Source organism: Rhinoderma darwinii, chromosome 4 (genome assembly GCF_050947455.1).
Source record: "Rhinoderma darwinii isolate aRhiDar2 chromosome 4, aRhiDar2.hap1, whole genome shotgun sequence".
NCBI classification, from domain to species: domain Eukaryota; kingdom Metazoa; phylum Chordata; class Amphibia; order Anura; family Rhinodermatidae; genus Rhinoderma; species Rhinoderma darwinii.
In genome coordinates, this window is record NC_134690.1 from 232,946,279 (window position 1) to 232,970,360 (window position 24,082).

At 45.1% G+C, this 24,082-nt stretch overlaps 1 protein-coding gene across 1 annotated transcript in view; it reads right to left on the minus strand.

Annotated features, from left to right (window-relative positions):
* Positions 1-24,082, minus strand: part of REV3L (REV3 like, DNA directed polymerase zeta catalytic subunit) — a 217,494-nt gene that overhangs the window by 100,727 nt on the left and 92,685 nt on the right. Inside the window, exon 2 of the mRNA XM_075862281.1 lies at positions 6,409-6,601. Within this exon, the coding sequence (XP_075718396.1) occupies positions 6,409-6,601 (193 nt within the window). The remainder of the gene's footprint in view (positions 1-6,408; positions 6,602-24,082) is intronic.

A 24,082-nucleotide genomic window follows, 5' to 3' on the forward strand; every position in this document is an offset into this window, starting at 1 on the left:
GAGACATTGCTGCTAAAGTTCTAAGCCGTGTAACGTCCTAGAAAAATAAAATAATGTTCAAAAAACTATGCAAATATAAAGTAGACATATGGAATATGTAAAATAGTAACTATTTTGTGTGGTATTACTATCTGTTTTACAAGCAGATACATTTAAAATGAGAAAAATCATAATTTTTGCACATTTTCTCTACATTTTGGTGTTTTTCACAAATAAGCAATGAATTTATTGACCAAATTTTTCCACTAACATAAAGTACAATATGTCACGAGAAAACAATCTCAGAATCGCTTGGATAGGCAAAAGCATTCCGGAGTTATTACCACATAAAGAGACACATGTCAGATTTGAGAAAATGGGGCTGGTCATGAAGGTCAAAATGAGCTCGGTCTTGAAAGGGTTAAACAAAGAGCATCTCTGGGCCACATTGGAAGAAGATTTGTCTTGGGCCACACATTGTATACACAAATACACACAAAAGCTGAAAAGCCCTGTGCATAATTTTTGTGACATCCGCCACCACAAATTTGTAAATTTTTATTATAAAAGTATAAGAAAAGAAGGCAATATAAAACTAGTGGGATATTTGACATTGTATTTGAGAAACAAATGCATCAATATCTGGTTTGATAGAGGTAGCTGCAATTCTCAGTGAGTTCTCAAGGTGCTCATCAGATATTTTGGTTTTAATTTTACTCTTAATGTTTTTCAGTCTTGAAAATAGTTGCTCGCAAATGTAGGTGCTGCCAAAAAGCGATGACATGAATAACGGGTGATTGTGAAGCAAGGGATATTTGTCTCTGGGAAGATATGACTTATAAAAGTCCAGTAAAGAGGCACAATCAAATTTTTCTTTAAATTGGTTGGCCAGGGGAAAAAATATTTTCTAAAAAATGTCCCCCAGCATTGGTTTGCCTTTCCTAAAAAACTACATACCTTCTAACCAGTTTCTGTTTGATCTCCATTGTCACTGCTACTCTGTTTACATCCTTTGCTTCTGTTCCTGTCTGTTTCCTGTCTTGTAACCCACCATACCCATGACCCCTTGTTGCATCTGAGGAGACCGCTTGCATTTCCTCCCTCCACAGCATCTCAGCTATTTGCATATTGCCACGCCCCTCTATGTTCACAGGTCATTCCCTGCTCTAATTACAGGCAGCCAGCTCCCTGCACGGTCACACACACCCTGTAATAATCACACAGGGATGATGGGGGTTATATACAGGCATGTGGGGGGTAATACACAGGGATGATGGGGGTTATACACAGGGATTACAGATTATATGCATCGATGATGGGTTAATACACGGGGATGACAGAACTCCATCATCCCTGTATAGAACCACCACATCCCTGCATATAACTGCCATCATCCCTATGTATTACCCCCAACATGCCTGTATATAACCGCCATCATCCCCAATGTATTACCCCAACATGCCTGTATATAACCACCATCATCCCTGTAAACTCCCCCCCCCCCCCCAACATCCCTGTAAACTACCCTCCAACATCCCTGTGTATAACCCCCATCATCCCTGTGTATAACCCCCATCATCCCTGTGTATTACCCCCATCATCCTATACCGGGATGATGGCAGTTATATACAGGGATGTTGAGTGTCATGTTAACCCATCAGCCCTGTATTTATGTAACCATCAGGGCGCGTGGAGAGTGCGGAATAACAATGCCGCCCCCTCCTTCTACATCAGAGAGTAGAAGGAGCAGGGGGCATGTACTAGGACAGGCGACGCTCCGTGTCTTTGATCAACCAGCACTTCCGGCTGAACAGAGGCACGGCGCGACATCAAACTACCTTTAGGCTCTATTCACACGGCAGGGTCCGAGTGTCGGCCGATAAAAACAGCAGTTTTGGACCGTTTTTCTGGGCGGTTTTGTATCCAATTTGCATCCATTCCATTTACATTTTGGGCCGTGTTCCCGCTTTTAACGGCCAATTTTGACCCATTTGCATCAGCTTTTTTCCCTGTCCGTTTTAAAAACGTGAGTTTTGTCAATTTTTTGACACATACTTCCCTCTGTAGATAATGCCAGACAACCCCATGTAGATACTGTCACAGGCCACCTATAGATAGCGCCACGCACTGCCCCTCTGCAGGTAGCGCCACGCACTGCCCCTCTGCAGGTAGCGCCACGCACTGCCCCTCTGCAGGTAGCGCCACGCACTGCCCCTCTGCAGGTAGCGCCACGCACTGCCCCTCTGCAGGTAGCGCCACGCACTGCCCCTCTGCAGGTAGCGCCACGCACGGCCCCTCTGCAGGTAGCGCCACGCACGGCCCCTCTGCAGGTAGCGCCACGCACGGCCCCTCTGCAGGTAGCGCCACGCACGGCCCCTCTGCAGGTAGCGCCACGCACGGCCCCTCTGCAGGTAGCGCCACGCACGGCCCCTCTGCAGGTAGCGCCACGCACGGCCCCTCTGCAGGTAGCGCCACGCACGGCCCCTCTGCAGGTAGCGACACGCACGGCACCCCTGCAGGTAGCGACACGCACGGCACCCCTGCAGGTAGCGACACGCACGGCACCCCTGCAGGTAGCGACACGCACGGCACCCCTGCAGGTAGCGACACGCACGGCACCCCTGCAGGTAGCGACACGCACGGCACCCCTGCAGGTAGCGACACGCACGGCACCCCTGCAGGTAGCGACACGCACGGCACCCCTGCAGGTAGCGACACGCACGGCACCCCTGCAGGTAGCGACACGCACGGCACCCCTGCAGGTAGCGACACGCACGGCACCCCTGCAGGTAGCGACACGCACGGCACCCCTGCAGGTAGCGACACGCACGGCACCCCTGCAGGTTCCGACACGCACGGCACCCCTGCAGGTTGCGACACGCACGGCACCCGTGCAGGTAGCGACACGCACGGCACCCCTGCAGGTAGCGACACGCACGGCACCCCTGCAGGTAGCGACACGCACGGCACCCCTGCAGGTAGCGACACGCACGGCACCCCTGCAGGTAGCGACACGCACGGCACCCCTGCAGGTAGCGACACGCACGGCACCCCTGCAGGTAGCGACACGCACGGCACCCCTGCAGGTAGCGACACGCACGGCACCCCTGCAGGTAGCGACACGCACGGCACCCCTGCAGGTAGCGACACGCACGGCACCCCTGCAGGTAGCGACACGCACGGCACCCCTGCAGGTAGCGACACGCACGGCACCCCTGCAGGTAGCGACACGCACGGCACCCCTGCAGGTAGCGACACGCACGGCACCCGTGTAGGTAGCGACACGCACAGCACCCGTGTAGGTAGCGACACGCACAGCACCCGTGTAGGTAGCGACACGCACAGCACCCGTGTAGGTAGCGACACGCACAGCACCCGTGTAGGTAGCGACACGCACAGCACCCGTGTAGGTAGCGACACGCACAGCACCCGTGTAGGTAGCGACACGCACAGCACCCGTGTAGGTAGCGACACGCACAGCACCCGTGTAGGTAGCGACACGCACAGCACCCGTGTAGGTAGCGACACGCACAGCACCCGTGTAGGTAGCGACACGCACAGCACCCCTGTAGGTAGCGACACGCACAGCACCCCTGTAGGTAGCGACACGCACAGCCCCCTGTCACATTAGGTTAAAATAAAAATAAAATGTATTGCTGGCCAACCCCTTTAAGTTGAATGTCAGATTGCAGCTCTATGCATTTCAGTACTCTTAATAAACAAATAAGAATGCTTACCTGACTTTGAAATAACATTAAACGCGTAACGTTGCTATTATTATTAGTAATCTCTGCCTCGCCAAGTCACCACGAGCAGATGATGTCAATTTTACTATCTGCGAAGCTGAACAGCGCTGTAAAACTGAAACCTCGAATGTGCTCAAATAGTAAGAGCGTGACCTGTTATTTTATGCAACACTTAATCCAAGAAAATCTAAGAATGTTTCAAGTTTACAATTTTTTGTTGGGCCGCATTTATAGCCGCGAGACGCGAGTTGGATACCTCTGACCTAAGGTGAATAAAACAAGTCACAAGATCTTAAACTGGTGAGACCTGTGCTACAGGTGATGTAGTGCTACAGAAATCTTTGTGTAGCCGCAGCATTAAACAAATAAGTAAAAGTAATATATTTTATTTAAAAAAACTAAAAGTATAATGCACGCCGTGTGAACAGGGCTTAGAGATGAACCGTATCGGATGTCTGCAGCTACCGTCACTGCACAGAATTCTTTCAGCCGAGTATTATTAAACTTGAGAAGCAAAGCTTCCAGTTATAGTGGTTAAAATAACACGTTTTGGGCGCCTAAACATCTCAACCTCCTCCAAACGGCAAAGTAGCACATTTACTTTATGTTCAATAACTGAAGGTAGTGCAGAGCAAACCTAGAGAAAACAGCCGCCATCTTTATAACAAATAAAAGAATGGGAGCAGTCTATTATAATGGGCCATTGTTTCAAGGTGATACACCACTGAATTCCACTCTTTTTTTTTAAAATCCACTAAGGGTCTTTAGATCAAGTACAGTGTTCTGTGTGTACAAAGTGAATAAGGTATTGGGTCAATAACTATGTAACTTACTATACAAAGACATTGGGGTAGCATTTTGGTATACATGCTGTCCGCCACATTAAATGTTTTAAACGCTTTTTGCGCTGTGCTAGTCAAGAGTGTGTGGCTAAGTGGGAGAGTGGCGTGTTCTAGCAGAAAGGGGCATGGCTTGCAATGCTCCAAAATGAGACAACCAAGAGGTGGTATAAGGAAGAGAAAAGTGTCTCACATGTCTAGCAAGATGCTCCAAATCTATCAAACATAGTGCACCACTTGCTTGCCTTAACTAGGTTTACATGGTCTAAAACTTAGACCGTATTAGTAAATCTGCCGCATTGTGTAGTTTGCCCGTTGCTCCTGAAATAGACCACACAGAAAGGTATCGCAGACCGTCACACGGCCTACAAACCACACTAACAGAATACAATGCACTTCTTCATACCCTTTACATTTTTTCATATTTTGTTATGTTGAAGCCTTGTGCTAAAATAAAAATAAATTCTAGGTCTCCCCCATCATTCTGCACTCAATACTCCATAATGACAAAGTTAAATCTTTGCGAATTCATTCAAAGGGAAAAACTAAAATATTCAGACCCTTTACTCAGTAATTAAAGGGGTTTTCCCATTCGTGACATTTGTGACATATCCACAGGATATGTCATAAATGTCAGATAGATACGGGTACCACTTCTGGGACCCGCACCTATCTCTAGAACGGGGCCTCCTAAACCCTGTTCTAGCTTTTTGTACTCACGCTGCCTCCGTTACTGATTACATGGTCGTGAGTTACGGAAACAGCGTAACTCGCTGAGCTACGCCGTTTCCGCAACTCCCATAGAACTGAATAGTAGTTATGCAAACAGCGTAGCTCGCATGCTAAGGGAGTTCCAGAAACAGCGTAGCTCAGCTGTTCCCTGTAATTTGCTCCATTAATCTTTCCCTTAACCCCGACCAGTCTCCCTGTCCCAGCAGCTGAAAAACACCCCCACATCATGATATTGCCACCACCATGCTTCACTGTAGGGATGGTATTGGGCAGGTGATGAGCAGTGTCTGGTTTCCTCCAGACATGACGCTTAGAATTGAGGCCAAAAAGTTCAATCTTGGTTTCATCAGACCCCAGAATCTTGTTTCTCACAGTCTGAGAGTCCTTTAGCTGCTTTTTTGCAAACTCCAGGCAGGTTTTCATGTGTCTTTTACTGAGGAGAGGCTTCTTTCTGGCAACTCTGCCATAATGCCCAGACTGGTGGAGTGCTGCAGTGATGGTTCACTTTCTGCCAGTTTCTCCCATCTGCACACATGGCACTGTTGAAAGCTAGTCCCTGTATTGGATGCACTGTGGCTGTTTGGCAATGGCAAACGCTTAGCTGTAAACAGTACTTGGACTATATGGGCTTTCAGCCTCTGGATGTAAATAAGAATCTTTTCAAGCACTGACCGCAGAGATTAGCTGGAAACAATGGCTGCTAAAAAGAGGCACATCACATTTGTTTGCAATCCACTCACATTCCCTAGTATTTTCTTGTTATGCAACTCAAATATTTAAGGGGCTCCAAACCAAAAGTTTCACTTTAATTTTATAGGGGATACTTTATCCTTAAAAAAATAGGTCAGTATTCTTCCACATGCAGGCTTACCCAGCAGAATGTATTTCCTCAAAGATAAAGTCGAATATAACCATGACATGGCATACACAAAGCCACACTGCTGGAATATCACAAACGTGCCTTATGATGGCCCTATACTCACACAATGTAGTATATTCAGTATATGTATATATTGATGCAGCTGTACACTCCGAAATGACAAAAATAATAGAATTAATTTATACTACATCATGCCTATACATACAGGTAAAGTGTATGAAACTATACTCACACTCCAGAAACCAGCGTGATCTTGAACACATGTTGAGAGCTGGCGGACGGATTGCCAAAGGCCACATTAAGTGCCCGGTCAATGCTGAATGCCACCTGCCTGAGATAGCGATCTGGATCCTTCTGGCCATACCCGTCATATGGCACATACAGGTAGGGAAAGATACCATGAAGATGCAAGCACGTCTTCTGACCTAAAAAATAGAATATAGAAAAAAAATACATTCAATTTTAATAGTCATTTATTAGTATGGCGCACACGATGAATTATAAAACTGTAAACCATGGGAGAATATTTTAGAGATACAAAATTTAACAGAAGTTAGATTGGAAATCTTATTGGCCCAGCACACACTCAATCATAGACGTTAACCATGGAGTTGGCAATTTTCTCATTACATCCCACCAGTTCTGACAGGATCCACAGACAGACATTCTATAGAGGCCGATTATTGGGATTGGATCTTAACCTGTCTGATCCTCCCTACTCCCCTTCTCGACACTGTCACATGCACAATTATTTTCTGTGTTTCTAAATTTATACACCCAGGGGTGCTGTGTAGCGCTATACACAAGGGGAGGAGTGGGGCTGTGTAGCGCTATATATAGGGGGAATTGCTGTGTAACACTGTCAGGTCCTACAGGGGGGTCTGTGTGGCACTATCTACAGGGGGGGGGGGGGTCTGCGTGGCAGGATCTACAGGGGGGGGGGGTCTGCGTGGCAGGATCTACAGGGGGGGGGGTCTGCGTGGCAGGATCTACAGGGGGGGGGGTCTGCGTGGCAGGATCTACAGGGGGGGGGTCTGCGTGGCAGGATCTACAGGGGGGGGGGTCTGCGTGGCACTATCTACAGGGGGGGGTCTGCGTGGCACTATCTACAGGGGGGGGTCTGCGTGGCACTATCTACAGGGGGGGTCTGCGTGGCACTATCTACAGGGGGGGGTCTGCGTGGCACTATCTACAGGGGGGTCTGCGTGGCACTATCTACAGGGGGGGTCTGCGTGGCACTATCTACAGGGGGGTCTGCGTGGCACTATCTACGGGGGGGTCTGCGTGGCACTATCTACGGGGGGGTCTGCGTGGCACTATCTACGGGGGTCTGCGTGGCACTATCTACGGGGGGGTCTGCGTGGCACTATCTACGGGGGGGTCTGCGTGGCACTATCTACGGGGGGGTCTGCGTGGCACTATCTACGGGGGGGTCTGCGTGGCACTATCTACGGGGGGGTCTGCGTGGCACTATCTACGGGGGGTCTGCGTGGCACTATCTACGGGGGTCTGCGTGGCACTATCTACGGGGGGGGTCTGCGTGGCACTATCTACGGGGGGGTCTGCGTGGCACTATCTACGGGGGGGTCTGCGTGGCACTATCTACGGGGGGGTCTGCGTGGCACTATCTACGGGGGGGGGTCTGCGTGGCACTATCTACGGGGGGGTCTGCGTGCCACTATCTACGGGGGGGTCTGCGTGCCACTATCTACGGGGGGGTCTGCGTGCCACTATCTACGGGGGGGTCTGCGTGCCACTATCTACGGGGGGGTCTGCGTGCCACTATCTACGGGGGGGTCTGCGTGCCACTATCTACGGGGGGGTCTGCGTGCCACTATCTACGGGGGGGTCTGCGTGCCACTATCTACGGGGGGGGGGGGTCTGCGTGCCACTATCTACGGGGGGGGGGGGTCTGCGTGGCACTATCTACGGGGTGGGTCTGCGTGGCACTATCTACGGGGGGGTCTGCGTGGCACTATCTACGGGGGGGGTCTGCGTGGCACTATCTATGGGGGGGGTCTGCGTGGCACTATCTACGGGGGGGTCTGCGTGGCACTATCTACGGGGGGGGTCTGCGTGGCACTATCTACAGGGGGGTCTGCGTGGCACTATCTACAGGGGGGTCTGCGTGGCACTATCTACAGGGGGGTCTGCGTGGCACTATCTACAGGGGGGTCTGCGTGGCACTATCTACAGGGGGGTCTGCGTGGCACTATCTACAGGGGGGTCTGCGTGGCACTATCTACAGGGGGGTCTGCGTGGCACTATCTACAGGGGGGTCTGCGTGGCACTATCTACAGGGGGGTCTGCGTGGCACTATCTACAGGGGGGTCTGCGTGGCACTATCTACGGGGGGGTCTGCGTGGCACTATCTACAGGGGGGGTCTGTGTGGCACTATCTACAGGGGGGTCTGCGTGGCACTATCTACAGGGGGGTCTGCGTGGCACTATCTACAGGGGGGTCTGCGTGGCACTATCTACAGGGGGGTCTGCGTGGCACTATCTACAGGGGGGTCTGTGTGGCACTATCTACAGGGGGGTCTGTGTGGCACTATCTACAGGGGGGTCTGCGTGGCACTATCTACAGGGGGGTCTGTGTGGCACTATCTACAGGGGGCTCTGTGTGGCAGGATCTATAATTGGTGTTTATAACTGTCTATTTTACTGCTGGACTTGTAATATTATAGTATTTAAAAAAAGTTATTAAAACTAATTCAAAATAAGTTTTCCTATTGTCTTATTTAGTTGCTATATTAGCGTTTTCTGGGGGTATTACTTTTGGTCATCAGATCGTCCACCATTGATGGAGACTTGCCCTGCTCCCTAACTGCCCCGCTCAGGAGCTGCCAAAACTTAGAACTGCAGCCAAATTTGCAAACCTTTTCTGGGAGCTGTTACTGTTAGTAGTGACAACGGATCTCCCTAATGCTATTCAGAACTGTCCTATCAGAATTCAGAAATTTGACTATAGCAAACCCTTATTTTTCTGGACTGTATTTGGGCATCTACGAAACAGTCCAGCATTGTGCATGTCTCGGGAAAGCCAGAATAGAAGAATTTTACATTTATACACTACATTAATTTACATATATACAGACAGTACATTTACCAGTATCGACAATAAATGTAAATATGAAGTCTATGGAAACCTTTGAAGACTTTTTTTCTTTTACTATAACAATGTATTATAGTATTTAGTGCAAATTTGTAATTTTATTAAAAAAAAAGAAAATCATTTTTAAAAAGGTACAGCTTCTATGTATTCTGGATATCTTACGTTGAAACCTGGATTCATCAGGTTTTATCTCTGACACGCAGGATCCACCTGTTACCGATCACATCTAAGCTATCTTTGTATTCACACTCATACAGGTTGGTTGTCAATCACTGAGTAGGACCGCCCACTGGACTCCTAAGTCCACAATGAACAGAGGTTTAAATGAATAATTTACAAGTTATACTGAATCTTTTGCTACAAAACTATATATCAAACTGCTCACCTACTCCTGCTCTATTGAATGCTGCCCGCAAATTGGATTGTATTTTCAGCGTAATAGGTTCCATTTGAGCACAAATTTCCAGAAAAATATTGTTAAGAATTCTCATGCAAATATATATCTGAAGTGAAAAGACGATGGCATCAGCCATAATTATAATAATTCGTATTTCCTGAAATTGTACTTGAAGTATGAGGCTTCCCACTTTCATTTCTGATGGAGAACAAAAAGTTTGAACATTCTGTGGACAATTGGCAATTCTGAAAGTGACTCAGGTGTATACGTAGGTTAAAGGTCTGTGCACCCCATCCCTCCTCTGTCAAGCTGTGTGGAGCATAAACTGTGAGCCACCAATAAATCTCTGCACCTAGGATGGCAGAGGCATTCCAACATAGCATGTATATTTAGATATTTTTAGGTTAGAAGAAGAGGTGTAATGAGTTTTACGATCAGGGGGCAGTAACTTTTTCACATGGGTGATATGGGTTCTCGATAACCGTTCCATAAATACAATAATAATTCAAACCTTTAATGTGTTTACATAGGTTCCCTTTTATCCAATATTACATCCTCTTAAAAAGGGGTATCCAATATTCTGACAAAACCCCAAATATGACAGACTAATATTATACTTAATGTAAAAATTCTGCTTACTCTTGTGCCTCTGCTTCCAGATACTATCGGGCCTGTATATGGACATTGGCCTCAAGTGGAATTAGGTACATAGTCACACATCATCAGATTTTCAATCGTTATAGACCACAGTAGTGTTTTGTCTATTGCAACGTAACATCCTGCGGATGTGGTTCAATGACATGGCCATGAGATATTACATCTCTATGGATAAAAAACCACTGAGGCGGACAGGGACTGGAGCAGATTTTTCACTGTATTATATTAAAATTTTCTTTTATTTGACTATTTTTTTTATAGGTATAGCCTGTACTTTTGGTGAAAAAAATTGTAAACATGAACATCTTACAAAAAATACAGTAAACAGAACTCCTAACTTGTTGGTTTGGTTTCTGTTGACTTCCATAAAAGTTCTTCTAGCCAGGCCACAAAAAAACAATAAAAAGACTAATTGGCTTTTGGGATGGTCTGAGGCTCTGTCACCAGATTTTGCAACCCCTATCTGCTATTGCAGCAGATCGGCGCTGCAATGTAGATTACAGTAACGTTTTTATTTTTTAAAAACTAGCATTTTTGGCCAAGTTATGACCATTTTTGTATTTATGCAAATGAGGCTTGCAAAAGTCCAAGTGGGCGTGTTTAAAGTAAAAGTCCAACTGGGCGTGTATTATGTGCGTACATCGGGGCGTTTTTACTACTTTTACTAGCTGGGCGTTCTGACGAGAAGTATCATCCACTTCTCTTCACATCGCCCAGCTTCTGGCAGTGCACAGACACACAGCGTGTTCTCGAGAGATCACGCTGTGACGTCACTCACAGGTCCTGCATCGTGTCGGCCACATCGGCACCAGAGGCTACAGTTGATTCTGAAGCATCGGCGTTTGCAGGTAAGTCGATGTAGCTACTTACCTGCAAACGCTGATGCTGCTGCAGAATCAACTGTAGCCTCTAGTGCCGATGTGGCCGACACGATGCAGGACCTGGGGCAGGAAGTGAGTGACGTCACAGCGTGATCTCTCGAGAACACGCTGTGTGTCTGTGCACTGCCAGAAGCTGGGCGTTCTGAAGAGAAGTGGTTTAAAAACTTTAAAAATTGTACTTCAGTGTACCATAGAAACATCTGACTAAAAGATCTAAAAACACCGAAGAAGCAAACTTTGTGAAAAACAAAATCTGTGTCAGTTTCAAAACTTTTAGCCAGGACTGAATGCGGTCTGTTGGGCACCGTTGGAATCAGTCATGTGATGGATCTGTCACAGCATTGAATTCCGTTTTTCTGCTCCGATGATTGCACTAGAAATTCTGTTTTTATGTTCCGATATGAACATAGCTTGACTGTACACAACAATGTGAAAGATAAATTCTTTGAATTACAACATATGTATTTCTCTTATAAGAACAGACAAATCCAGGAAAGAATGCACAATAAGCAAGAGCCTATTAGACCATTATCACCGTACCAATAATATAAAAATACATCGGTCTGGCACAGCTACATTACCACAAGAGATGGCATTTTAAATTGTTGTGTCTAGTCATATTCTCCAAAGACTAAAAGCAAAAAATAAATAAAACAAATGATGCTTTTTATGGCCACTGCTTCAAATGCAAAATATATCAAATATTCCACTCTCTAAAAGCATCACGACCGCTGTACAGCTACCACAATGAGCACGATATGCCTATACCGTAAAAGACTTGCAAATTGAAAATAAATAAATACCAAAACATTATATTTTAAAGTCTGAAAACAAATAATTATGTAAAACCAACTGTTTACTAATGTTTAGATATTAATAATAAATATATTACGATGCATATCTTCCTATTTTAACTGTAGTAGTCTTCATCAGTTGTGTCAAGGGTCAGTTGATACAGCACCTTTCACACTGCATTTCCCCGGTAAGTCTGAAAAGCTTCCGGCACATACTTTAAACGTACCCATAGGCTTCCAAAAGGCTCTGTTCATATCATGTTTTGGCCCTAAGTTAAGAATGTACGCCAGGAAAGATCCCGACATACATGCTAAACATATCCACACGGCTCCATTAGCCCGACAGAGGCCAAAACATTGTCCGATGGATCAACGTAGATCACAAAAAAGTATACAACACGGTGTAAACCTATGGGGACAGATACCACTGTATGGCTCCCACCACAGGCATACGTTTAACGTATATATCATGAGCTTTTCCAAGCATATACGTCAAACGGAAACAATAAATAAAGCGTGAAAGGGGCCTCAAGTATCGGTCAACTGAACTGAAACACTGGCTTCCCTCAATAAAATATTACCAAAATTGCTCCCTTTACAAGCAGGTGTTAAGCTTTCTTAATAAATAACAAGCAAAATGTGTTGCATGATGGAAACCAATGCCCCCAAACCCCCCTCCCCCGGGAAACCGATTGACTGTATTGGGTCTAGTCAGGATTTTGTCATGGTTTCCGTCATTTTGCCGGACAAAATAGCGCTCCATGCTGCACTATTTTATCCAGCAAAAATGACAGAATCTGCAAGAGAGACTCCTAACGGAAATGTGTACAGAGTCTTATCCAATAAACATGCAGGCTCAGTTGTTGTTTTTTAAAATTTGCAATAGTTTTTATTCAGAACAATATAAAAATCCCAACAAAAATATATACACTTATAAAAGGAAGCATTACAATACACACTCTATATTCCAATAAAAATTTTAAGATTTTTCCCTTCCCCCCAAGTCCACCCTCCCCCCCCCCATAATTCAATACCTGTCTGCAAGACAGTTATCCAGAATGATTCTAGTAATAGAATCAGTTCCAATTTTCCGAAAAGGTTTTAACATGGGTCCTAGAGGCAGGACCTTTGGGGTGTGCGACCTGTGCAATCGCACAGGGCGCATCAGTCCAACAAGTGGAAGGGGGCACTGCGCTGGCTCCCTTCCCCTGTTTGTAAAGCAGGTGACTCTGCCCTGGCACTCCTCCTCTGCTCAGAGGCGTAACTACCACTGTAACAGCTATAGCGGCACCACCGGTTGGCCTGCAGATAGTCTCTGATAGAAGCCATTCATAATGTCCTTACAGAGGAGCAGTTTATTGTCCAAATAGTCAAGGGCGTGTTTTAATTGAACATAGGAAAAATTTTATTTTACAGATCGGTCAAAATCCACCAGATGTTGCTCCCATGTTTTAATATTTCCTTCCTCCACTACATCTAAAATGCGCCTTATACCTTTTAATTTTAAGAAAGGGAGGTCTGCGATTTCCTTAAGCTGCACGAACTACAAATTGTGCCACAAATGCGAAAAATCGATTGAACCTTTTCTTCGAATCTTTTTACCCATAAAATTCCAACAGCCATGTAAATGACGAGCGGTTGGCAGATTTGCTAGTTCTCCAGATAATTAACCTGAATCTAAGGGCAGATTCACACGAACGTTGCGTTTTTGCGCACGCAAACAACGCGGCGTTTTGCGAGCGCAAAAACCATTTGACAGCTGCGTGTGTCATGCGTGTCTGATGCGCGGCTGCGTGATTTTCGCGCAGCCGGCATCATAGAGATGAGGCTTGTCGATGCCCGTCACTGTCCAAGGTGCTGAAAGAGCTAAATCTTTCAGCACCCTCGACAGTGAATGCCGAACACAACAGCGAAAAACATGTTAAAAAAAAGATAAAGTTCCTACTTACCGAGAACTTCCCGGCCGTTGCCTTGGTGACGCGTCCTTGGTGACGCGTCCATGGTGACGCGCCTCTCTTGACATCGGGCCCCACCTCCCTGGATGACGCGGCAGTCCAAGTGACCGCTGCAGCCTGTGATTGGCTGCAGCCTGTACTTGGCCTGTGATTGGCTGGAGCTGTCACTTGAACTGAAGTGTCATCCCGGGAGGTCGGACTGCAGGAAGGAGACAGGAGTAATCGGTAAGTTAGAACTTCGTTTTTTTTTTACAGGTTCATGTATTTTGGGATCACAAGTCACTGTCCATGGTGCTGAAACAGTTTAACTCTTTCAGCACCATGCACAGTGAATGTCTCCCGACGTCGCGGACCGGAAATTTTTTGGCCGGGTTCGGCCAAAACGAGTTTGGCCGAACCCGGTGAAGTTAGCTTCGGTTGTCGGGGTTCGCTCCTCGCAAAGACACTCCGTTTGGATGCTTGGAAACAGAAAAGCACGTGGTGCTTTTCTGTTTCCATTCATCCTTTTGACAGCTGTTGCGCAAACACGCAGTTCGCACGGAAGTGCTTCCGTGCGACATGCGTGGTTTTCACGCACCCATTGACTTCAATGGGTGCGTGATGCGTGAAATACGCAGAGTTATTGAACCTGTCGCGTATTTTGCGCAGCGAACAAACGCTGCGCAAAATACACGGACTGTGTGTACTGCCCCATAGACTTCTATAGGGCATTGCGTGCCGCGCGAAAACCACGCGCCCTACACGCTGCCAAATCACGCTCGTGTGAATCCCCCCTAACACTTCAAAAAAAATAAAAGAGTTGACCTTTGGTCTTAGACATGACCCATAGCAAGAAATTATCCGTGTTCCATGCCTTGATGTATAAGAATTGAGCTGCCAAAAAGTACAATAGGATCTCAGGAAATGCCAAGCCTCCTCTTATCCTTGGAAGGCATAAAAAGCCTTGTTTTATATGAACCTTTTTCCTCCCCATATGAGTTCGTTGAACATTATGAACTGCTTTTATCAAAATAATTTGGCCGCTTTTGATATGGGTAATTCACCCCAGGTTTTTTTCTGTTTTTTCTACAGCTCTTTTATTAATGGAGTGAGATTAAGGGCCACAAACTCCATCTCCTTAGAAATTTTAGATTCCCAGATATTTACATTTTTGACCCGGATAGATTTTGTAATAACTTCCTTTTATCAAGAGATAACAAGGTGGATTTCTCCCATTTAATTTCAAGCCCAGAAAAAAAAAAAACCTTCTGAATTTTAGCAGTTACATAATCCCATTTTCCCTCTGGATCAGTTAGAAAGAAAAGTAAGTCATCTGCATAAAGAACAATTTTGTCCTCTCTCCTCCCCGGCCCCGAATCCCTCAATATACTGATCTGCCTTAACTAAATTGGCCAAAAGGTTCAATCGCCAGGGCGAATAGCAGGGGAAGAAAAGAAGAGGACAACCTTGTCTCGTCCTCTTTAAATAAATAAAAAACTCGGAATTCTTCCCATTGACCCAAATATTGGCTCTAGGACCAGTATATAATAATTTAACCAGTCCAATGAAGAATTCTCCAAACCCCAGTCTTCTCATCACTGCACATAGGTATCCCCACTCCACCCTGTCAAACGCTTTAACTGCATCTGAAGACAATATGGAGCGGACCCGCCCCCCCCAGGAGTCGCCTGCGTATTTCCAAAAACTTGACGGACGCATTGCCGCACTGAAGCATCAGTTTAGTTCCGTGGTTATCATACACCTAGTAGACTTTCACATTTCTGCCTTCCAATAATAAAGCACTTACTTACTAAACATACCCTTAGAGCTCATTCAGACGAATGATTTTCAGGCCTGGGTGCTGTCCCAGTGTAATACGGACCGCACCCAGACTGAACACTGACACATTATAGTCAGGGTATGTTCACACGGGCTATTTTCGGCCATTTTTCGGACCGAAACGGCTGAAAAGTCGGAAGCGGAACGCCTCCAAACATCTGAACATTGAAGTCAATGGTAAAAACCGCGCTGTTCCGACGGTCCGTTTTTTTCAAAACGGCCGCGTAAAAAAAACGGCCGCGAAAAAGAAGTGCATGTTACTTCTTCAGACGTTTTTGGACGTAAAAAACGCAGCAAAAATCGCGAGTGGCTTAACAAACGTCTTAAAATCAGGAGTTGTTTTCCCTTAAAAACAGCTCCGTATTTTCTGACGTTTTGAGTTTGTGTGTGCACATACCCTTAATGGGCCATTCAGACAACAGTTTTTTTCATGGACCATCTGTTTGGGATGAAAATATCGCAGCATGTCCTATCTCTATACCTTTTTCATGCAGGAATGGCCCAAAGGCGTTTATAGGTCTGCGTGAAAAACTTAGGCCACACGGATGCCATCTGTTCTGTTTTGACAAATGGCTGCCTGGAGACACTTGAGTAGTGTGGTCCTGAACATCAGACATCTCTTACAATGCTCTCTATGCTATAACAAACGAAAATGGCATTTCACTGGTTAACTTTTTTTTTTTCCACGGACGTGAAAGACTGATGGCACGCTGATGACATTAGCATGAAAAAAAATTACAAACTGAAGGCAATCACAGAAAAAAAACTCATGCAAAATCATCAGTTTTTAACGAATTGAGCTCGGACGAGTTTAAACAACGCTCGTCTGAATAAGGCCTCCAAAACAGATCCAGAAAACGCAGTACTCTGTGCTATTTGTGCTTGTAAAATAACGGAAAACATGGCAGAAACACGGCCAAACCCATTAAAGTCAATGGGTTCCATCGGGTGTCGATGATTTCCGTCATGCAACGGATCCAGTGCTTCTGGTTTTTCATTGCTCTGCTCCTATGAAGGAGCAGAGCAACGGAAATACAGAATGCATATGTGAATGCGGCCTAAGCCCGGCTGTATTCAGATGTGTAACTCATCAGTGTTTCTTCAGGGGAAAAACCGACGATTTTACATCAGAGTTCAATCAGTATTGTGTCACGGTGTTCAACTTGTCATTTTTTAGTGTCAGTGCAGCGGCTATGTTCACACAGAGTTTGAAAATGCCTCCCATTGATTTCAATGGGAGGCGGAGGCGTCTTTTTCCGGTGAGCGGTAAAACCGTCTTGCGGGAAAAAGAAGGGACATGCCCTATCTTCGGACGTTTACGCCTCTGACCTCCCATTGACATCAATGGGAGGCAGAGAAAGCGTATTTCGCGGTGTTTTATGCCCGCGGCGCTCAATGGCCGCGGGTGAAAAACGCAGCGAAAGAGGAAAAATCTGCCTCAAACTTCAAAACTGAATTTTGAGCCAGAAATTCTACCTGCAAAAAAACTCAGTGTGAACATAGCCTTATTTAGTGATCATCAGTTTTTCATGTCCGTGAAAAACACTGACTGCTTTTTTCTCAGCATCTCCTAGGAATTAATCAGTGAACGGACCAGTCGGATAGCGCCAGTGTGCAGTCCGATCTTGTAACTGACCCATTGACTTGAACGGGCGAGTCGAACGCGAGCATCGGACCAAACTAGTGCATGCTGTGATCTCCTCTACACAGACTGACGGGTCTGTGTGGAAAATAAGACATGTGAATGAGCTCTACTTTAATGGGTCCGTGTTCAGTCCGCGTGGTGTCAGTTATACACTCAGACAGCACCAAGATGTGAACATTGCTGTTCTGAATAGGCCCTAAGGAAAATTAACATGTACAAAAAAAGTGACATAGTAAGTTTGACAAAATTACATAAGATCATACAGTTTGACCTAACATTTTGCAGTGTTGACATGGTTAATATAGCAGACATAGCTTAGGATATTTGTTTCAAGTTCGTAGATCAAGTCCAACATGGCTAGTGCCAGAAAGAGAAGACACAGACCATCACTTACTTCAAGATTCATAGCTAAATATGGTAAGAACGGAGGACAGACCTCAAAGGTTCTGATACTAGACGCTTGGCGGCACTTGTTAAAAAACTCAAAATGCTGAAGAGAAAGCGGTTGAATATTTACCAAGAAATGTAATATTACTTGTTTCAGCATATCTGCAGCTAGATGGAAAATGTAAAAAAGAAACAGAAAAAGAAAGCCGTTTGTGCCCGATGGTGCGTGGCCACATCCTACTTTAATAAAGGGACACAAACATAGAAAATATAGTAAAAAATAATAAAACATCGCAGCAATTCCTCCATTAAGGGTAACTAAACTTTTAACATGTCATAGTGACAGGTTAGAAATTTTGATTGGTGGGGGTCAGAGTACGGAGACCCTCACCGATCGCTAAAACGAAGAGGCAGTAGCAGAGCGGTGTATGGGCTCAATAGAAAGTACACAGCTTGCTCGGCTTTCCGAGGAAAGTCGATCAGAAACGAAGCAGCACAGCGCTCCGCAGAGAGCTTCATTTTAGCGATCAGTGGTGGTCTCAGTGCCGGGACCCCCACCAATCAAAACTTCTGACATGTGACTTTCCGATCGGTCAGGTCTAAATGACCCCGAGAATGAAAATGCTACAGCGCAGGTCCACGGCTTGGACCTGACTCTGTTAGTAGAGAACCACTGCAAAGAGGGAACCAAGCTGTGTACCATGTGTTCCAAGGTCGACTATTTATTTAAGATGAATGATGGTTTCAGCTGCAGGACAAACGAGTTAGCATTTTTGAAAAGGGGCTTTCCTTCCGGTTTGATCCTGGGTGGTCTGGTCATGGAGTGGCAGTGGCTAGATGACTAGGAGGAAGCATTAAAACCAAGGCAAATCGCTCCCTGCCACGTGAACTGGATTCCCTGAAAATTTCAAAAATGCTTTTTAAAGTCTTTAACATGGAGCGTAAAGTAAAGGACCCTTTACACTGGCCAATTATCATTGCAAATCACTCATTTCCAAGTGATCCTAATGATTATTAGCCAGTGTAAATGCATAAAAATATTAGCGGTAAACAGTTGTTGATTTTGATCAATTGTGACACTGTAAAAATGACTGATATCAGCATCACCATCAATAAATGCTGGAGCAATTAAACAATGACGCCCCTCACTTAGTAGAGAGAAGGTTGCCCTCCACAAGCAGCTAAGATTGTTAGGATGAAAAAATCCATCCGATTTTTAGCAACAACCTTTAAACCACCTATGATTTGTCGCTAGTATAGCGTATTTAGGATCAAGCACTGCGTATGTAAATCGTAGCTAGAGGTGGTTGTATGGAGCGGGCTCCTGGGCCCGTTCCATATACTGCGGGTGTCAGCTGTATATTACAGCTGACACCCTGCTCTAATGGTCGGATCAGAGATAACGCCGATCCCGGTCGTTTAACCACTTAAGTGTCGCAGTCAAAAGCAAACGCAGCATCTAAGTCTTTAGAAAGAGGGGTGTAATTGCTGGGTGCCCATGGCTGTCTTGACAGCCTGGGTGCCTGATGTAGGCCCCCAGGTCTGCCATCTTTGTGTTCCGAATAAGCAATTCCAGAGGCAGGGCTTATTAGGAGCTGGTATAACAAACCACAATATTCTGCAATACATAAGTATTGCGGTATATTGTGTAGGCGATCCAACCATGTTTTTTTAATAAAAAAACCAAAACCTCTCCTTTTTCCATTTTTCCCCAAAAGTAATATTAAAACTACACATCACCCTGCAAAAAACTAGCCCTCACACTGCTCCATTGACAGAAAAATAAAAGTTCTGGGTCTCAGAATATGGCGACAAAAATCAAGGCTTATTTTTTTTAACAAAATGTTTTTTTTGTAAAAGTAATAAAACATAAAACAATATAAATTTGACATTGCCGTAAATCACATTGACCTGCCGAATAATTTTTACTGCAGGGTGAACGTGGTAACAACAAAACACAATGGGGTAATTCCAACTCACAAAATACATTAAAAAAACAATCCCAGTACATTATATGGTATATTAATTTAAATGGTGAAATTAAAAATTACAACTCGTGCTTATACGGCTATGTCAATGGAAAAAATACACAAGTTAGGATAAAAACTGATAAATGGCCTGGTCATTAACAGGTTAACAAGTTATTCCGTGGAATGGGACCTTTCATTATAGGAATACACAGAATATGGTAGTGGCTTATTCTCCTGACCCGCTGTCCTTCCCTACATTGACACTATACTTTGAAGTTTAAAACAGCTTTGTGTAAAGATAATAAAAAAAACGCCAAAAACAAAACACTCAAGGGGCCCCATGTGTTTGTTTTGGCATGGGCAACTACTCCCCTTTCCTTTCTCCCCCAGTGTGTTTGAGGTATACTTTGGGAGTATTTAGCCTTATAGGCATACAGTGGCATCTGTCTCATATAGGCTCCCATATTAAAAATAACTTATACCTCGAAGTACGCTTTTTTTTTTTTTTTTTTACAGCACTCATAGCTTGCTTGGCACCACGCCTGGACATTTCCCACTATGGCCGTATCAGCCTGTCCGCCTTCACAATGCCAAATTACTACAGCGGTGTCTGAGAAGGAGGTGAAGGGAAAACATAAATTGTACAAGACCATTCGTCTGTTTCTAAAGAATGTGCTCGAGGGGAAGCACTGCTGCTGGGCACCACTTGTGGGAGCCTGGGGACTCACTGAACATTTTATCATATAAACGTGCTGTCTTTGGCACTCAAGCTGTTAACAAATTATAGATTTCCCACCACGTTCTGTACTCTGCTGAACATCCTGCAAGATGTGCACATAACACTAAGAGCAGTTCAACAAAAATCACCATTAAATATTTGTCCTTAAAGAGGCTCTGTCACCACATTATAAGTGCCCTATCTCCTATATAAGGAGATCTCCTATATAAGGAGATGGGCGCTATAATGTAGGTGACAGTAATGCTTTTTATTTAGAAAAACTATCTATTTTAAACCACTTTATGAGCGATTTTTAGCTTTATGCTAATGAGTTTCTTAATGCCCAAGTGGGCGCGTTTTTACTTTCGACCAAGTGGGCGTTGTACAGAGGAGTGTATGACGCTGACCATTCAGCGTCATACACTTCTCCCCATTCATTTACACAGCAGCATTGCGTTCTTACTAGAACACGATCTGCAGCCACATACACAGACATTAACGTTAATCAAGTGTCCTGACAATGAATATACATAACCTCCAGCCAGGACGTGATGTGTATTCAGAATCCTGACACTTCTGAATCTTTACAGTTTTTTTATAAATAATTAGAGAAATGAAACCACACTAGGTGTACACCAACAAAAGGGATAGTAGGAAAGTGTGATTGAAAAATAGTTTTTTTTATTAATAATATGATTAAAAAGAACAATGTTAAATGATAAATATTCAGTGCCAATGACCCCTCTGTTAGCACTGTAGACAAATAAATGTCTTATAATTAATTAACATACTCCGTACGTGTATTGTTGGAAGCCTATAACCATTGTAGTGCAAGTTGCAAATATCCTGGATAGGTGAATCCTGACCTAAAATACCAAGTGTCGCCCACCTATAGTTGTATCAGAAATATAGGTCGAGGGGACAAAATTGTATAATGTCTGTTGTTGATAGTAATAGCTGCCTAAGGTAACGGACTAGCGTACCTCTCTAGTACCAATAGGGAATAAGGGGCTGTGGACGTACCCTTATGCAGGGGCGTAGCTAGGGGGGGGGGCAGGTGGGGCATGTGCCCCGGGCGCAACCCGGAGGATAGGGAAGGGGGGGCGCCAAAGTGCAGCTGATCGCTGCTGACAGGCGCCCCGTATGTGGGACACCTGCAGCAGCTTAGGAAGAGCCAGGACATTACGGCGTTCTGACTGGGGTCTGTGGCGGCCAGGGAGTGGACCAGTCCAGTCACCTGACCTCACGTCAGTGACATGAGGTCAGATGATTCCGGTCAGGGGACAGGTCCACTCCCGTGCTGCAGCCTTCCAGCTCTCCTCTACTCTGTGCTCTGCCGAGAAGCAGAGAGGAAGCCCCGCCCACAGCCCGTCCTGACCTGTCAGCAAGGAGAGATGGTGAGTGTCTGTGTGTGTGTGTAGTGTGTAATGTGTGTCTCTGTGTTTGTATGTGTATATGTTAGTGTGTGTGTGTGTGTGTGTGTGTGTGTGTGTGTGTGTGTGTGTGTGTGTGTCTCTGAATGTGTTTGTCTCTTACATCTACTACATTATCTGTACTCAGAGAGTTTTCTCTGTGCTATCTGTGGTGTTACATAGGACTGCAGGGAACATCTACTACATTATATGTACTGTAGAAAACCAGACGAAGGCATTAGCGCCGAAACGTGCGTTGGGGTGGACTCTGGCTGTATTCATCCTGTTCAATCACCATGGGTATGTGAGATTCCATTTATTCTTCCAGCAATTTTCATGTATTTTGGGTTGCATATTTTCCGATCCTTGATATCTTATCATGTTTTTCGGTACTTGTGCTGCTATATTTGTTGCCTTATTATGATTAAAACCATCTGAATACATCTACATAGTCTGTAACACTCTATATCTATTGATGTTTATTACTGTATTATCTTGTGTACAGACTATTACCTTACAGGTATTTACATATATCATTTAAAGGACACATATGCACTTTATTTATCTGCTTCTCACATAGCCACATGGTCTGATTTCATTTACCAGCCAATGATCCTTGTTTTTACTGTGGTTTTTTGGATTCTTTTTATTTTGTGCTACTATCGTTAAATAAAGTTTTTGTACATTTATTATCTCCTTGCTTCCCAGTGTCAATCCTTCTCTTTTGGTTTTCTACTTGCATTTTCTGACGCTGTTAGGGTTTCACGCCCTGAAATCAACCCAGTGGTCCACACATATTTCCATGTGCGACTTACCCTGGACCTTTGGGGACACAGATTTCTGTTGCTCTCTCTCTTTTTTGAATCGGTTCTATCTATTATATGTACTGTGTGCTAAATTACAATCTCAGCTCTGCTACACAGTACAGATAATGTAGTAGATGTTACCTGCAGTCCTATGTAACACCACAGATAACACAGTGATAACTCTGATTACAGATAATGTAGTAGCTGTTGCTTGCAGTCCTATGTAACACCACAGATAACACATTGTGCTAAATTACAATCTCAGGTCTGCTACAATGTGTTATCTGTGGTGTTACATAGGACTGCAGGCAACAGCTACTACATTATCTGTGCGGTGTACATATATATGGGTCTGTTTGTGAATGTGTCTTTGTGCTTGTATATTTGTGCCTTTTATGTATTTGTAGATGTTCCTGTCTGTGTATTTATATGCCGGTGTGTGTGCGTATATGTGTCTGTACGTCTATATATATATATATATATATATATATATATATATATATATATACATAATATAATATATATCTGTATGTATGTATTCCAGAATGTGTGTATGTATATTTGCCTGTATGTCTAAATATCTATCTTTATGTATGTACAGTATTTATGTTCCAGCGTGTCCATATATGTGGTTAATTTTTGGTTTATGTAGGGGGCGGCAATAGAGAGTCCCGCACAGGGCGCCATCCAACCTAAGGCCGGCCCTGGCTGTCACCAACCCTAGTCAGAAGGAACTCCGCCTCTGGCTGCACCGAATGACCTCCTCGGCTCCTCCGGTAAGTCACACCAGGCAGAGCGGAAAGTGGTAGCGGTAGGCTACTGCTCACCGGTCTGTTCACAGTGTGGCGCTAAGTACAAGGGGGGGGGGTGTGGCACTATTTAAGAGGGGGGAGGGGAGTGTGGCACTATTTACAAAGGGGCAGCGGGCTGTGTGTGGCACTATCTACAAGGGGGGCTGTGTGGCACTACTTACAAGGGGGGCTGTGTGACACTATTTACAGGTGGCTGTGTGACACTATTTACAGGGGGCTGTGTGGCACTATTTACAGGGGGCTGTGTGGCACTATTTACAGGGGGCTGTGTGGCACTATTTACAGGGGGCTGTGTGGCACTATTTACAGGGGGCTGTGTGGCACTATCTACAAGAGAGGGGCTGTGTGTGGCACAATCTACAAGAGAGGGGCTGTGTGGCGCTATCTACAGGGGGCTGTGTGTGGCCTCTTTAATTTCTTTTCTTTTAACCCCTTCGCGCTCAGGTCAGTAATAGTACGTCCTGCTAAGTAGAACGTTCGCGCTCAGGTCAGTACTATTACTGACCTGAGTAAACACGGCGCCATTTAATCCCGGCGCG